Below are 18,556 nucleotides of genomic sequence, written 5' to 3' on the forward strand. Positions count from 1 at the left end.
CTAGTCTGCGTTCGTTGAATGAGATAAAGCTTCCCCGCTCCTGCATTGCTGCACATTGTTGCCAGCTGGGAAAAAAAGGATGCTGCCACAGTTCCTTTCAGTCAGCGTGACAAACAACAATCAAGTGGAGAATAATCACTACTTCTTTCTAAGAGCAGACAGAAGGGGAAAAGGCAGAGAGGAAATGTACTGGTGCGTTCTGCTTACTTCAGCTCATACAGATGCTGCTTTAGAGCTCGTGTTATTAATGAATGCTTGTGCTCTTCTGAATGGCCTGCAAAGAATACACAGCTGCTACTTCACACCCATACACCCATGGAATAACACACATCATCATGAGTATTAGGTGAAGGACACAGCTGTAGTCTTCGAAAGGGTAGAGGGATGCGAGCAGACCAAGAACTATGTACATGTAACTAAGTTGCTCACTCACAGGAAGCAAGTAATATGTGAATAAACAAAAAAAACACAGTTGTAGCTGCCCTACCAATCATAGTATGAACAGAATCACAGTCCATCCACAAAGGACACAATCCCCATCCACCACCTTGGAACCGACATGGCAGTTAATTGCTCTCGTTCTTTGTGTCTCGTTCTGCTTCTTCTTCTTGCTGCTTCTCTCTCCTCCTTCTAATGGGGAATTGGAAAAAAACTGAACCCGACAAAAAAAATAGGAGGTTGAATTCCCAGCATCCCCTCCTGTTTTCCAATACAGCAGCACAGCTTCATTATAAAAAAATCAAATGCTGGAGAATGATTTAAATTAGAAACCATCTTGTGATGGGATCACATGAGGGATATAACGTGTGTGTGTGTGTGTGTGTGTGTGTGTGTGTGTGTGTGTGTGTGTGTGTGTGTGTGTGTGTGTGTGTGTGTGTGTGTGTGTGTGTGTGTGTGTGTGTGTGTGTGTGTGTGACCTCACCTGCACACCTGTAAAGTTTCTTCTTCATGTTTATCTTGTATGGTTGTGACACGATCGCTGTGGCAAAATCTCTCCACAGACAGCCAGACAGAAACACCTAATAAACTACTCAAATTGACCTCTGTAGTTCCTTTTACAGTACATTTTTCCATAATAATCAAACACACAGACCCACAAGGTGCAAATAATACCAGCAGCTGGTAACAAGAGAGATGTGGCTCCTGCAGCATCCCAAATTTCATTCCAAATGTTACATTATCAGGCTAAATGGCAAGAGAGATGGGGTGGGGGTTGTAGAAAGAGGAGGAGGCGGAAAGGGGCTGAGCGTGGCATATAACGAAGACAAATGGGTTTTCCAATGTTTCCTGAATGCTAGTGCTAAAGGCCACATGTTTGGAGAGAACTAAGGACAACTGCCTGCAGCACTATGCAGGAGACACAAATGCTGATTCAACGAGCCAAGTAATTCCAATACATGCTGTATACACTAAATATATGCACTAATCTCAATTCTTATGATTTGACAATGTGCGAGTCTAAATGTGATTGATACCGACTTGAAATTGGAAATTGAAGTCTATCTGTGTCCCTTGGAAACCTTAAAGCTCCATTACATGATGTTTAACAACTATGATTAACAATCCATTAAATCCAATTACTTCCAGTAATGTGAAAGATTCCCTATAACACTGATGATCCCACTGAAAATTATATTTTTCTGCATAAATGTATCGGTCAACATAACAATCCTCTCTCTGTTAATAAAAATATATTAGAGTTCAGTTTTGCTTAAGAAATCCTGAGATCTTTGTTGTCACTTGCAAATTGCTGCTGTATAATTATCACCCCTTCCAAACAGTAACCTCAGAGAATTAAAGTATGACTTTATCATCATGATGTGCAATTACTATCCCTGTGTCCATCCCACTTTTTTTTTTTATTAAATCTCATTTTCTTTTTTTCCCTCTTTCTTTTATGAAATACTGACATTTTAGTAACTGCAAGATGACAGTTTACTGTCAAACAACCTTTATATTTTCTGTTCCTACATGTTATACAGGTTACACCCTCAATGATACCCTCAGAAAAAAAAAGAAAAAAACAGAAGGCTACATAAACCCAGACGACAAAACATACAAACAAAGACTTGCAAATAATAATTGGGCAACAAAACAACACAAACACAGATAATAATCCTCCATATTATCACAATGAAATGTTAATGAACATCAACGCTACGGGGATTACCTGGACCCCAAAGTTGCAAAACATTTTAATACGATTTCAGGTCCTCCACAATAAAATCTATAACAGGGCTCCAGACGGAGAAACCTTCATGCAGCACTAGAACACTTTTAAGAAAGCTTGAAACAGATGGTGTGACATGGTCTAGCCAGCAATGTGAGATTGATAACCGTACACAGTTGTTTCAACAGAACGGATGCTCTTGATCCGTTTAATTCAGGTGAGGCAGTGTAGGCCGGAAATACATTGGAGAGGCAATTGCAAAGTGCAATATGTTATTAGTAATGATAGGCTATTTGGTGACAAATTTCAACCCATAATGTGTGAGTTGTGAAGGTTTCATGCTACATATTGTTTTACTATTTAACATGATTGTTTCCCATTGGTGATCTGTGAGGGCAGTTTTAAGCTCCCGCTCCATTGATTGCCTGCTGCTAAGAGTACTCAATATTACTTATAGAAAACAGTTAATGGTAAATGTTGCTATTTTACAGCCGGCAGACCTGAACCATTGCCTCAATCTGCTCTGGTCCATGACCTTCCTTATATTCAGATACTGATACAAATTTGGAATAACTGAAGAAAGTGTATCTTAAGCAGCCTGTACTCTTCCTGAAGTTGGCTAAATGATAGTAGCACCTTTGTAAACATCACGTATCACCTGGATTCCAAATGTTTAAAACCAGGGTCAACACAAGGGACGAACAAACTTCTCCTCTTCAGGCTTTACTAGTGAACAAATGGACTAATAATTGAATAACTATTTGATGTCTTCATCATGACCTGTACTTGGTCACTGTAGGGTAAAAAGGATTAGATTGCTGCTTCGGTAAACCATATACAGCAAAGTGCGGAAGGGCCAATAGTGGTAAGCAATACGCCTCATCAGTTAAATCCAAACTGACAGCAGTGTGAGAACGGCACAGTATGTTCTTTACAGTAGCTTAAAGCAGCCGCACCGACATGGGGAACGAGTGCCTACCTCCCTAACAGCCCTTTGCATTCATGAAAACTTAAAGCCTGCTTGGACCTATCAAGCCTTTGAGTTGCTTAATGTGAAATTCATGAATCCCTTATGTTGCTTCATTAAGAGTGGATGTAGATGTAAACTAATGTAATAACTGAGCAGTTGTGAAATCAACATGAGTAATCAGAGAATTTAATAAGCCATGTCTGTTCTGCACCGTGAAACCAGAAAAGGGCGTGAAACTTGTCACCCATGAGTTGCCACAACTTTCTGTCCCTTGAAGCCCAATCCTGGCTAAGATAACCTCATACAGACATGTTAACACACACACACACACACACACACCCATCAGCCATCATACTCCTCCACCCATCCGTAATACTTAACTTTCTGCTCGGCTGGTTCGGTGTGGGGAGATAGGAGAGAGAGATGGAGGGTGCTGAAGCGAGTCATGCAGTGTGAGCGGACGAAGGAGGAAGAGGAGGAGAGGGGAGGAGGTAGGCAAACCTCTGAGTCACCGCCTACATCACTAGGTTTATCAGTAATTCAAAATGGACTCATGCTGCTCTCGTGAATGTCCGTGAAGCTGTGTTGCCTTTGGAGAAACATCTGAGCACATTGGGACCTTTTGGGTCGGGACGAATTCATCTGACATCACTAAGATTTGCATCCTTGTACAACATTAAACTGCATGTGACTTCTACCATTACAACATCACCATAGAATTATATGGCTTGACATTTTTATTCAAATTTAGTGTTTTTTCTGTGAGGTAGGGTTTTTTTGGTGTTGTATGCATGTTTTTTACTTTTTATTTAGAAAAAAAAAAAGTTATATTTCCATAGTCAAACTCTAAGTTGGTTCTATAAGGTTCTACTTGTGAGCCAATCACCACTTGGAATGCACAGAAGAGGACCAATCAGGTTCTCCGTCATGTCTCTGCACACTGTTCAAAGGGAGCGGAGAAGTCTTTGTGGAAGGTTTGTCGTAGCGTCATTGAGTTCGGTGTGAAACCCGCTCAGTGATCTACATCTCCTGTGTAGAGCGATGTACGTCACCAACACGGCCGTTACCAAGGCTGGGCTACGTCACTAAGCTATGCTCCATGCACAAATGTTGAAAATAGAACATGAGAAATGGCTTTCTTGAAGTGAGCCTGACATTAGCTAATAAGTTAGCGAACAATGACTAGCAGCCCGGACAGAATAGCGGGGCGAGATGGATATTTGGACTGACGTCTGAGTAAATAACTCTCTGTGTGGAGCGACCTCTGTTTGGTTTTGCGAGGGCTGAGGTCTGTTTATCAGTCTCCCCTTTCCTATGTATACACAACGTGTGCATTTCCTTCCCTCCAACTCTTATCTGTCCCTCTGGTACCTCTCACATCTGATGGTCAGCACAGTCAACATACCGGAGGATATCATCTAAGAGAGCACTCCTTTCTATTGTCGCCGTTGATAAAAATAACTGCCTTAAATGTTTCTCATTTCACAGATATGTAGGTGTGATTATATTTGGTGATGTGTTATGTTGTAACTTGCTGTATACCTATACATTTAGATGAATACACGTTATTGCTGAGGAATGTAGGATGTCGTCTTCCCCATTTCCCCTTTTTTCCGATCTTCCTATCTCCCATGGCAGTTTCTTACATCTCTCTGATCCACCTCTCTCTCTCTCCTTAATGTGCTTATTGTGTGAGAGAGAAACAAAGCGCTCATATGCCTCAGCCGGCCATCAAACATTTAACATCATGTGGTACTTTTGGAGAGCAAAAGAGGGGAAGACGGAGGAGAACGCCACAGAAAGACAGGCAGAGATGGATGCCTGCTGAAGAAACAAAGGCAAACATGGAAGAACACAAGGAAAATATAAAGAAGACAGACAGTGAGGAAGTCCTGCAAAGAAAGACGCAGACAAAGAAAGAGTGAAACCTAGGAAAGACACACGCAGAGAAACACAAAGGGAGCGTAAAAGGTTACATACAAAGAAAGAGACGAGGCAACAGCTGAACAGCTCAAACAGAAGAATCATTGTCTGCATGCCAGAAGGTCAGGAGTTCACCAGCCACTCGTCTACAGCGGAGCCAAATCATGTTTGCAAGGATGGAATTCATAACTGATCACACAAGCGTTTGGAAAACTTGCTGCTGATTCGAGATTGGCATGAGATTTTCCTTTTAAACTCGAAGCAACACTTGAAAACGATGTCCAGGCTTTAAACAAAGAGAGAGAATAGGATGGGTTTATTGAGGAAAAGTGGTGCTAAAGTCTGTGAGGCAGATCGTCGTGACAACTTGTGACAAAGTGTATTATTTGAGCTTTGAGAGCAGATAATGAATCAGTAAATACATCCATGAAATTTCCTCACATGTCTGCAATTAAACCGTAGCTTAAAATCAGCTAGTAAACTTGAGTTGAACCAGGACCAGGACAAACAACTGGTTTGTGACTATGTCATAACATCAATAATCCCTCTAAACCAGCGATCTGGGCACTGGGGCCCTGCTAAGTGGATTTACAAGATAAATCGAAGAGGTTGTAACCAGATTAACAGTATAAAGGAGAAATCATCATCATTCAGATCTTTTTCTGACTTATCAGAAAAAAAAGAAAGCTTTTTCTTGTAAAAAAATGATAGTTTATCTTTTGAGGCCACAAAAGACATGTAGACATCCAAAAATCACCGGTTCCAACAGCTCCTCCAAATTAAAACAAAAAACCTAGCCTCTCCGCCATCGAAAACAACACACGCAAAACAAATTACTGTCAATCAAACCATACATTTTATAGGCACAAAAACAACCTGGTTATGTTTAGGGAAATATCATGGTTTGGGTTAGAATGCTGAGACTGAAACGGCTGATTTTTTTATAGCAGGAACAAGTTGAGAACAAAACTTTGACATCACTTTTAAAGCTCACATTCAGCAACTATCAATATGTCAGCAAACAGTTGCTTAGTTACACATCCAGCAGTCACAAAGCAACAGTTACATTTACTCGTTGTCATGTTTCTGTCCATCTTAAAGCTGTTTAAAGGGAAATAGCTCTCTTTACCTGCTAAATGCCCCACGATGTCGCTAATTGTGTGTCTGCTGTTTGGTGCTGAGCAGGAAGTGGGCCGTGGGTTTTAAAAGGCATGCTTTGTTGTGTCATGAGAGTGGTGAGAGTGAACTTGAAAAGTAAAGTTATCAGACGGGTAAAAAATGAACAATAAAGCCTTGACGAGCTCATTTGAAGTTATGATTAAAATACTGATCGTAACCTCTTTAAAACATCATCTATAAAAGTACTGAACCATTAGCAACATAAAAAGCTCATTATGCTGCATTCTTAAAATGACAACTTAAATATTCTTCTAGTTGACAAGCATTGAAGAAACTAATAGAGCTACATTCTTCTAATTTCATTTAATATTTAAGTTGTTTAGGAACTGTTTATTTGTCTCTACTTGGTGAAGAAATCGCTAGGATAATCAGCGATAATTAATGCAGTGCTAAATGTCGCAGAATATATATAAAACATTATCATTACATAATAAAGGTTACTTTTCCCCCATTTACCCAACAGTTGAAAGGTTGGCCAAAACACATTAGTAATTTATCATCCTTGTTTTAAATAATGTTCATTACGTCTGACACAGGTGGGGAGACAATTAGGCCAGAATGAGTGGAGTGCGCGGCCTGTAATACCCTGAAGGAGCCACAGGAAAGGTGATTGTTTTTTCTTTCCTTTTAAAGGCAAAGGGATAATGATATTTTCAGGCGGTACACAGTGTATTTAATGTCATGGAATAAAATGGAGTGAATAATCTTGTAATCCGCACTTATTACTCATACTTTTCATGAACTTTTCATGAACTCTAACCTAAAAAAAACAAGCATGAAAATAAGTAACACCTGGTACTCGTTGGCAAATGCCATGATTTCCTTAATTGTATCCCCATTGTCATGATTTCCACACCTGAATGTTGATTATTCCCTTAGGTATCCTTCTCCAGTTATCCATTCTGCTTTTTGCCCTTTTTTTTTTTTTAGCTTTTTGCCCGTCTCTCTGAGCGCATTACAGTGAGTGAGCGGATAGGCCTCATTGTCTCGCTGAAGGATGCTTTATCATGAATGTGGCTGTTAATGGCTTGGAGTGGCGGGTAATGATTATGATGGGAGTTATGGGTGTTGTCATGAACCTGGATCGAGTGCATAAACTGAGGACAAGACAAAGGACAATACCAACATATTAAATAATTTCTAAATGAGGCCATGTCCCCCCCCCCCCCCCCTCCCCCCCCTCCAGGGATAATAGGCTATACAATAAACATTCATACGCACAGGTGACAACACATACAGTATATCATCTGTTTTCTATCATACAACCAACACAGCCTGTAGACACAACATACAGGAGCACATTCATATCTGGACTTTTGTTATTTTCCTCCCCACAACAGAGACAGTTTACCCCCCCTCTCTCTCTGCAAGCAGTCACAAGCCAGCTTTATCTTGTTATCACCAATCTGTAGAACCTACGTCAACCATTACAGAGATATGTAGTTTGTGTTTATGGGAAGACGCTTATATCTTCCTTTGCAGACGATGCTTTTCATCTTCACAAACCTCATAGAAATAGAGAAAACAGAACATTCCTCACTGCTGCTGTTCCCTAATTTCAACACATCTATTGTAACTGCTGTTTTTATGGAGGAACAAGAGTCACCTTGAGCCTTTTCTAGTCAAATCACAGTGGCTCTTTTCCTCGCCTCTAATCCATACGTTGCATAACATAGTGAGCCCTCCCTCCTCATCTACTATCGTGCCTAACTGCTGCAAAATGAAGAGGTAGACTCGGGGAGAGGCTGGGGGATGGGGCACAAAATGATGCAAAGAATATATAAATAACACGATGATCTTTTTTTAAATTGGGAAAGTCAGACTTCTGGGGTTCTACTAGGAAATGTACCAAGAGAAATAACATCAATGTGCGTGAATGACAGAACCAGATTGCGTACCATCTGATGATGCAATGCATTTGTCATTTTGGGTTGAGCTTGAGTTGTGTTCCAGACATCTTTTTTTTTTTTTGTTCATGGGAGTTGCGTGATCGGTTAAGAATGAAGGAATAAAGGTTAAGAACCACCAGGTTGCATAACACACCTAAAGTAACTCTCCCTCCATACCATTGCAGCCAGGTTTGGCACACACACACACACACACACACACACACACACACACACACACACACACACACACACACACACACACACACACACACACACACACACACACACACACACACACACACACACACACACACACACACACACACACACACACACTTACTTCACCCAGGTACAGGGCAGGGATACATTCCATCAAAATGGAGGAGAGGTTAGTCTGCTGAATGTGATTTCATTCCATTATGTAATCATCTAACCCAGTGACAAATCACCAGACAGCAGCCCTCTCACACAGTTTGGGCCCTTGATGAACTCGTGTGTCAAACCAGTTTTCTTTTAGGAGAAACCAATCTTCTTGTGTTAACCATCTACCTCATTGTCTGTACTTTCACCTTCTGAGATCATTTTTTCTTTCTCCCCATTAATTGACTGCCCGTCTACCTCTCATCTTACATTAATTCATCCTTCCATCTCTGAGCTCAGATCCATTATCCTTCCCCCACACCCCACAACTACACTCTTAATAGCCATCTTTCTTAATCGCCCCCTCTCCCCTACCAATTTAATCCCATCGTGTCTCTATATTTTCCTCTTTTCATCCACACCCTTCCCCTCTCCATCTTATCTCTTCTTACTCTAATGCTCTACCAAATTCCCCAACCTCTGCATGTTGTCTTTTTCCTTTACTCAACCCCCTTTTATTGTTCAATGCCCCCCCACCACAAGCCTTACCAGGTATGGGCTACAGTGAAGCGTCGCCTCTGTCGGATGCTCTTGTTGACCATCAGCTTGCGGAAGAGGCGTGGGGAGCTTCTCGGAGACAGCTTGGGGGACGTGGCGCCCCTCTTCCCTCCCATCACACCCGGGATTTTGGGAGGCTCCAGCTCCAGGTGCATGTGCTCCTTAAATGTCCGGATGCAGGAGTCCATCTCAACGCTCAGCTCGTTGGATGACATCCCTGCAACACTGGGTTGAGTCTTTCTGTCCTCAAATGCTGCCCCTTTCTGTCCAAATTCAGTCAGCTTGTCATGTGCAGCTGATTCTGTCCTCTTATCCAGAAGTGTATGCCGGGGTGAAATGTTGTGGCGGAAGGACCGAGGCTACCTCGCACTCAAACATTCACCCAGGAAAAGGGCCAGCTCACACATACCCTTTTGTTGTTTGTGTTGCCTCTGTGCTTTTCTATCCTTCCCCCTTTTCCCCCCGTTCTTCACGGGTTTAGGGATTAGCCAGCCAGCAGTTGTGCCCTCTCCCTCTCTTTCCTTTGGGCAAATGCACCGTGTTTTCTGGCTGGTCTTCTGTTCATCAGAGGTTCTTAGAGGAGCCTTTCTCACAGTGGGGTCCCTCCTGGATTGCGCTGCCTTTAAAGTGCTCACCTCAGTGCCTTGTGCCTGCTGAATGCACACCTCAGTACCAACTCTTCCTCTCAGTCCATCCAGGCAGCTTGATGTTGGAGGATCTCCCTTATGAAAGATTCAGTGGGGCTGAAACTGCTCTCTGCCTCCTCCTGTCTTGCTCTTCCCTCCATCAAGCACTGCTTGACTGACCTCCTCTCTCTGCAAACAACCCCCCACTTCTCCCAAAGGCACTCCCGGTGTGGCACACGGTCACTCCCACTATGCCGAGCCCCAAGTCAGATTTCCCTTCACTCGCACAGTCAGAGCGAGAGCGGAGCAGAGCACGGCAGAGCACGGCACACAGGCAAATGCTTCACTTGCTGTTTCATTCAGAATATACACAAGGAGCTCGGAGCAGGCACGCAACGAGAGCAAGCCACACCTCCCCCCGTTAAGGATTGGCTGGTGGGTTTTGTGACGACAAGCAGGCAGGCACAGTAACAGGTTGACAGATTTATTATTTATTTTTTGTTTAGCCGGGATTTGTGGTAATGTTGCTGATGATGTTGTGACCTTTAGTGAGGCAAGCAACTTATGAGTGCAGGCCAAGAAGAAAAAAATGGCAATTTAAAACGGAGATAAAAAGGCAAACCACACACTGCACCAAAGGTCAACTCATTCAGATTAACAGTCTAAAGGATGCATCCCTGCCTGGACATAAAGTCCCTTTCATAGTAAGAAGGCATATTAACTTATTATCTCATTATAATACAACGTATTACACCCTGCCTCCCTCCCTCTCTCTCTTTCTCTCCCTTACACACACACACACACACACACACACACCTTGAATTGGGGCAATCCAACCATGAGATTACCACATTATGGAGAGAAAAAGAAAGAACTGATAGATAGTCTTATACACATCCACACACAAAAAGGGCTACTTATAGAAATTAACTGAAGAGAGAGAAAAAAAGGACGCAGAGTCCTTAAGGTAGAGAGACTGAGAAGATGGAGAAAAGTCTGAAAAACATTAGAAAAGGCAGAATGGCAGCATGAAAAGTATTGGAAATACGAGCACTTGCTCATCTGCACTGTGGACTGTTTTGTTTTGGTTGTGAGTCACTGACGATTCTGAGCCATCGAGGCACGGAGGGCTTTCTCACTAAAAGCATGCCAATAAAATCTTTGAGAATAGTCAGAGCAAGCTTGTATATGAAGAAGAAAACACTTGTAGTAATGTGATGCGTCATAAGAAGGCAGCAGGCTGGAGGGGTGCATCAGTTAGTAGTTTTAAATCAGCTGATGATGCATGGCTCTTTTTCCTACGTCACTCGCAGTACAAACAATCCAAATGAATACATGTGATTTAGTGCAAATCGCTATGGTGCGTTTGCAACAACCACGTGTTTATTATGTGATTGAATGAATATAACCAGCATTTGGCTAACCCCGCCCATCTAGACACCAACGGGCATTAAGGCGTCATAAAACACCCATATAAACAGCTTGTAGTCGTCATACAAGACACGTCAACCAATCTTGCCAAAAACGAGATTAAACAAGCTGCTTGCCAGCTTAGCAGCAGCTGAGTTGCAGCGATGTCTGCAGTGTGTATTGGTACGAACATTAGCCAAAAACACCGCAAACTGTTATCCCCCAACTCTACTACGTGAACTGGCTGAAAATGTTTCTGAGAAGGTCGTTTCTTTTCATGGACCAATGTAAAAATGGAGGCAAATACATGCAAAGCTTCTTACTAACTTTGGATTTATAAATAATGCTCTTGTTGCTAGCATTCGCAGTATATCGGCTGAAAGTTTAGTTACATTTCTCACTCTTGGAGGAGAAAATGTCCAAACCGAAGTTGGGGCCTCACTAGAAAACATCAGCAGAGAGAGGATGATAAATAGGTGTGTGATAGCCGACGGTTGGGGCGCTGTCCACTGCAACTTCCATTGATTAGAGAACGTTGAAGGAGAAAAACTTGTGAACGAGAAGAGAATGTTGGATACCTTGTGTGCCAAGAAGCAAACATTGTGTTGCTTGATGACAAGGAATGGATTAATGGCAGTGCTTGGTTGTGTGCAAAAACATTCACAAGCAGCATGACACCATTGCTCATAAGAGAGCAATTAAAATAGCAGCAACGAAACGTGAAACCAAAAAGATTGTAGATACGAGTCTGATGCAACAAACAACAATCGGCTCATTTAGAACATGTAATGGTTGGAAAATGAAGGCTGGCTTACACAAAAATGAGGGCCCTGATAAACACTTTATGCATTTCATGGCACCCCAGTCATCCATGCACTCAGATCAGACCATTCCTTCACAACATAGAACCATTGTGTCTAGTTTCTAACCCAAATATTACTCTCTTTTTCCCCAACCTCGACACCCACATTGCAACACACATCTCGGAATATCTGGCAGACATCTCTGCCTGGACAACTGCTCTACATCCCGGGGAAAGACTGCCCTCGCTATCCTCAATGAGCAACTATCTGCACCCCCAACATCACTGCTGTGGCCCGATCCTGCAGATTTGCCCTCGATAATATCCGCGGGATTCGGACTTTCCTCACAAAGGATGCAACGCAACTCCTGGTCCAAGCGCTGGTCATCTCCCGCCTTGACTACTGCAACTCTCTCCTGGCTGGACTCCCAGCCTCGGCGACTAAACCATTGCAGCGTATCCAGAACGCTGCAGCACGCCTTGTCTTCAATCTACCCAAATTCTCCCATGTGACCCCCCTCCTCCTTGACCTCCACTGGCTCCCTGTTGCAGCACGCATCCGATTCAAGACGATGACACTGGCCTTCAAGGCCATCAATGGAACGGCACCCATTTCCCTTCAAACACTGGTCAAACCTCATGCCCCGAAGCGAGCACTTCACTCCTCTACTTCAACTGGCCGGCTGGTACCACCATCGCTGAAATCAAACAAATGTCGCTCAGAAAAGTCCCGACTCTTCTCTGTTCTGGTCCTCAGTGGTGGAACGAACTCCCGACTGATGTTAGGACAGCAGAGTCATTTGCTGTCTTCTGCAAAAAACACTTGCTTCTTCTTTTTCGATCTTACTTGATTGGCAATGATATGTTGTTGTTTCTTTCTTTTGACAAATGTACTTATTGTAAGTCACTTTGGACAAAAGCATCTGCTAAATGCCCTAAATGTAAATGTAAATGAAATAAAAGATATTAAGAAGAAATAAAAGAATGGACCCAAAACACCCGTATACAAAAAGTCTGAAAATACCCTTGCTGGCTCTTGCACATCAGTGACATTTCTGCACGTGAAAGGAAGATAACAAAGACGGATGACAAAGCACAAATGAGAAGGGCACAAACCCAATGCCAAGTCATTTTTAAAGAGATGAAAGATTGAAAGAGATTGAATTAGATAGTGACAGGGCCATTTCATTTCACACTAATCTCAGTTTGTTCTTAATCCTTGAGAGCTGGAATGAAAGCACACAATGCACAGGAATTGCACAGGAGGTGTACAATAGGCCTTGTAGTCGTCTGTAACGGAGGTCTCGCAAATCTTCGCTGGTGTCTTGGGTGTGCTGCAATGCTGCAAAAATAATGCTGCACTTTTTAGGCATCTGGGTCAATTATTAGATTCATTGACATTTAATGATTGACACTGAACACAGTATTGACAGATGTTGACCAAATAGTGGTGCTACATGAAGATTTAATGTGATCGCCTGAATGATTACAGTTAATCTTATGGGGGACAAGAATATCTCAAACATAACTCACAAATGTCAACCTCCTGGTGGCGCTAGAGGAAAGGTATGTAGGATTCATCGTCTGTTCTCCAATATCATAGATGGAAAGATGTTTCAATCTATGAATTTAGTAGATTCTTCTCCTTAGTAGACTATTTTACTTTGTTGTACCAGGCTTTTCTGCTTAGGCTGCGGTGACTCATAAAGCTTCATAAGTAGACTTGGACTCAAGTTGCACTTAGGTCTCACACACAGTGATGTGTTAAATTACTGTAGATGATGAGGTATCATTAGTAGAAGACCTATGTAATTGTATAATACAGTTGTGCTCTAACTGTGATATTTTCCTCTTACCCTTAGTATCATTAGTCTATATGCATTATGTCCTTATTTACAAGAAACATGCCCCACCTTTCCCCATGTTGCCTTAGTCTTTGGTGTTTGTGATTAGGAATCTTGCATTGTAGCATCTCTGGTTAAATAAGAAACACCTTACTTATTCCCTCTTTCACATGCCATCTATTCACACACAAATGAAAAACAACCCTGCATTGTGGCCCAGACAAAGAGAACACAGATAATAATCATTGAAGTGTGATACACAGCTGAAAAGATTCTGTGAATTATTCATCCATTTGAATTTATCCTCGCTTTCAATGCAAATATAAACAAAAGCTAATAGAAATGGAAAACAAGCCCTGCGTTGATTTTAATATGAGCGTTATATATATATATGGGAAATGTACAACGGCATATTAGGCCACTGAAGGGGGAAAAAAATGAGCCGAGAGAGGTGGGCAATATTCGGAGAAAAAAAAGTTGCTTCCCATGAATGTCACATGTATTTTTCTAATTAATACATCACAACGAAACAACTTCTTTACTTCCTCTATGACCTCTATAATAAAGTAGCAAATCTGCAACTTTATAAAGTAGCAAATTTTCTTGTTTGTTATTATATTAACAATGTGTTGTCACACGTTGTTATGTATTTATTAGAAAAATAAATGTGACATTCATGGGACGTTAGCTAGCATAGATGCCGGTTGTTAGCACCGTAATAACGTAGCGCATCTGCAACATTAAAAAGGCGCAAATTCACAACTTTTTTTTCTCTGAATATTGCCCACCATTTCCTTCCTATTTGTTACAAATAATTGTAACAAATAATAATTCTGCATAGATGTGTATGTCTATGTGAGTGTGAGCATTTGTGTACACATATATAATCTGTATTGACAAAAATCTAGGTCAACGACCACAAAGACTCATATAGGCTATGGACATAAAGGACTGTACAGTTGTTTTCATACTGCAATGTAACGCATTTCATTTTTAGTTTACATGATATTATGCCTTTCTTTTCCCCATGATGACCTGTTTTATGTCTTCTTCTATTTTTATGCTTTTTTTCTCTGTTCATTATTGTTAAAACCAACAAAATAAAAACTTGGATGAAGAGGTTACAAGTGGTTTGTGGAGAATCTAAAACAGCTGAATAAAAGAGCAGAAGATGGTGGTTTATAATTTGAAGGTGACCTTGTTGATATATTTTATTCTGTGAACAATCATAGGGAACAGAAATGGAGTGATGTCCCCCTGGGACGTTTGAGTATAGAGTATTGTAGCATGATGACAGTTATCCTATCAACACCCCTGTCAATTCACAGCCTAACAGACTAAACTATTTTAAGGTTTAATTTGCACGCAGTCACGCATGAGAGGTTTGCTATGCAACATAAACTGACAACCAGGAGAGTAGCCGAGGTAAATACTGATAAAAACAGATTACCTTTCCAAAAGTCTCCTAAAGCTGATGAAAATGTAGAGGACGTGACTTCTCGTTCCAAGAATTTCGCATAAAACTGGGTCACATTTGACCATTCAATGTTCCACTAGCTAAGCTGTATAATCATGCAAAACGATGTTGAAATATTAGATGCATGTTGACTGTTGGTGCAACACAACTCTTAATCTACTGGGAGGGAACATGCTGCTCTCCGCGTCGACAAAACCCCAAGAGCAGCATCTATTTAACAAAGGTAGTATTTTTCTGTTGACCAATGTCCAAAACATTTAGTTAATCTGCTGATATTCAAAGTTAAAGCCCAAGGGGGCTTAATCCTTTTGATACGCATGGTATGGTTGGAACTGAATAATTGGAATTTCACATTAAGACAAATGCCGTCTTTGTGCGTAATCTGTCTGCCTTGGTCTCTGTGCGTGCTAAAATGAGAAGTGTAAGATCCCATTTCTGCTCCCCTGGCTGTGTGGGAAGCAGTCTGGAACACCAGCAGAGACGGGGCAGCCTTCAACAACACAGCACACAGAGAAAGCACACAGAGTGCAGACGGGCCATAAACTGACCGGTGTCGCCCCGACCCAGGTAGAGGAATACGTCCAAATGGAGTCTCGAATCATTGGAGATGGAAATGGCAAGATTTCATTCATGGTGGGAAATCACAGAGAGCCCCGCTTTGGACTATGAATAGCTAAATGTTTGCAAGGGTGAGCATTCTGAGAAGACGTGTGCACACTCAGTATTTAGTTAGGAATATACACTATAAAAACACGCTGAAGAGCCTTGTGATTTCATATGTCAAAGCTCAATCAAATTTATAACTGCGTGCAAAGCAAAGGACAATTTGCGACTGGAGGCAAATGTGTCCCGCTCTGTTCCACGCGGAAATGAAAGGGAAGCATTCATTTGGTCTGATGGCACCGTAAGGTTTTTACTTGTTCCCTGACACACAGCTATTCACTAATCATTAGACACCGCTGGACCACCGTGGAGAGCCTTTAGCCAATCATTGCCCTCGGTTTGCAGTGGCGTGTACTTATCGGCAACCTCGTTAACTTAACAGTGTCGTTTGAATCGCCTCATCAGCATATTATCGGGGAAGGTGAAAGAAGAGTCACACTGGCATGAACATGGTATGCTATGGTCTGCTTAAACTCTCAATGTCACTGTCATACATGTCCATGTAGACGCTGACCTTCACTCATTGACATTCATTAACAGTTTCCTTCTGCACCACATTGGCCTTTTCTCAGGCAGTCGCATACACACACACACACACACACACACACACACGCACGCACACACACACATAATCCACGAGGCACTCTGAAACAATTGTGTACTTCAGCAGGAAAAATAATTGAATACCAAAATAACTTCTGGCTCCCTCTGCCTCCTTCCAAACACCGATGAAAGCAGTTAAATAAGTACAAACAAAGATGATGGGTACATCCAGATAGACGCACATATAACACACACACACACACACACACACACACATGTCCACCTGCTTCAGGCTTCACTAAGTAAGAGGGTAATCAGACTTGAGGACCTTCAGGAAGGCTCTGCTGACCCTGATGTTAAACTGTAGCAGTGATGCCTGAAGGAGATGTAATGCTTTTTAAGAGATAGGAAGGTGAGGGGGAAAAATCACACATGGGGGAACATCTAGCTGCCTCTACCACCAGGGTTACCGGCGACCACACAGCTCACCTGCAATAAAGTCTGCGGTTGCCCGAGCGAACTCTACAGCCATCAATAAACTCACTGTTAACAGAAAGAAATGGAATCCAACGTCAGATTCTATAAAAAACTATTCACAAAATATGTTTAGAGTACCACCACAAGCTTTAGTGTGTGTGTGTTTGTGTGTGTGTGTGTGTGTGTGTGTGTGTGTGTGTGTGTGTGTGTGTGTGTGTGTGTGTGTGGAAGCACATCCAATCAACCATGTTGATACTGCCCTCTTCTGGTAGAAACAGAGATTTCAGCTCTTCAAGCATCCACTGACAATATGCCATTTTGTGTCTGTTCCTGTTTTTGTCATGGCCCATGAGCTGAGTTATGATCTTTAAATCATTTCCTTAATAGGGGCCTATTGATTTGACTGCATCGAGCCACAATGATTAGTTAATTAGTCAATTGACAGGTCATTTGAATTGATCTCAGCTGCTCAAATGTGAGAAGCAGAGGCTTTTTGTTGACATTGTTATTCAAACACATCACCTTGGGTTGTAGGAAGACTTAATCGAGAATGAAACACTTTCATACCTCAAGAACAATGATGATCACAACTATTTACTAGGCACCATGCCTTTGACCTTGAACAACTTTCCAACCTATCACTCGATAGGAAAGAAGAAGAAAATTACTTTAAAAACTATCTAAATGATAGAATCTGACATGGAAAAATCACTCTTTGCTGATTAGAAATATGGGTCACAAGGAGGCATTTGTTGGTTAAAAACACAGCAAAACATGTCAGCAGGACAGGACACACACAAGGACACACTACACAAGTGCAGCACCAATCAGGACTGATTAGCACTAACCTTTCCAGCAGCCCTAATTCATCTCACTGAAAGGAATGAAACACTTAGAAAGTCCATTTAAAGGCTCTATCTTTACCCTGTCTCTCTCTCTCACACACACACACAGACACACACACACACTACTCAAGTACAGGGCCAATCAGGACTGATTAGCTAGTTAAGTAAAAGCATATCTGAATTTGACACGACTGGACAACTGGCTGCCCGCCAAGAACCGGCCACTTGCTGTTTGTGTTATCTGAAACTGTGCATTGTACCTGTTGCTGTGTGTGTGTGTGTGTGTGTGTGTGTGTGTGTGTGTGTGTGTGTGTGTGTGTGTGTGTGTGTGTGTGTGTGTGTGTGTGTGTACCCACATCTGTGTCTAAACTGTGTCACGGTGCATAAATAATGAGACAAGGCAGTGTCATCTTCAACAGGCTGAATGCAACATGACGAATGAGTCACTGATGCAGAGAGGAATTATCACAAGGTTTCTCAAGAACAGTCTTTGCTCTGTATAACAGGGTGAAGCTGTGGCTTGTTATAAAATCACTTTTATCAAATGATGTCCAAATTTAATTTCTGAAACCTTTTGAGCTCTGTGATGTATCAATAGACCTACTGAAGTAGCGCATTACAGATACACTGTTATATGTGTATTATATGTTTATTACAGAAATGTCAAACTTGGATTTAATGTAGAAACAGTGTCACTGTTACTTGTGTTATATACAGCAATAGAGAGTTTTCTCCCCCCGGAACGTTTATGTTTTTTTTTTTTTTTCATAAAAGTATATCTTCATTGTGTATAACATTAGCTGAGCTAGTCTTTGTTTAA

General features: G+C 41.8%; 1 protein-coding gene across 2 annotated transcripts in view; it reads right to left on the reverse strand.

The window, feature by feature from the left end:
• The window catches only part of pde4ba (phosphodiesterase 4B, cAMP-specific a), a 130,420-nt gene that overhangs the window by 99,046 nt on the left and 12,818 nt on the right, over nucleotides 1-18,556 (reverse strand). The window contains exon 1 of one of the 2 annotated variants that reach the window (XM_084010640.1): nucleotides 9,041-9,599. The exons of the other annotated variant lie outside the window; for it this stretch is intronic. Within the exon in view, the coding sequence (XP_083866766.1) occupies nucleotides 9,041-9,264 (224 nt within the window). The 5' untranslated portion in view covers nucleotides 9,265-9,599. Of the gene's footprint in view, nucleotides 1-9,040; nucleotides 9,600-18,556 lie in introns of those variants that run through there. 2 annotated transcript variants of the gene reach the window in all.

Source organism: Eutrigla gurnardus, assembly GCF_963514095.1.
Source record: "Eutrigla gurnardus genome assembly, chromosome: 6".
NCBI lineage: Eukaryota > Metazoa > Chordata > Actinopteri > Perciformes > Triglidae > Eutrigla > Eutrigla gurnardus.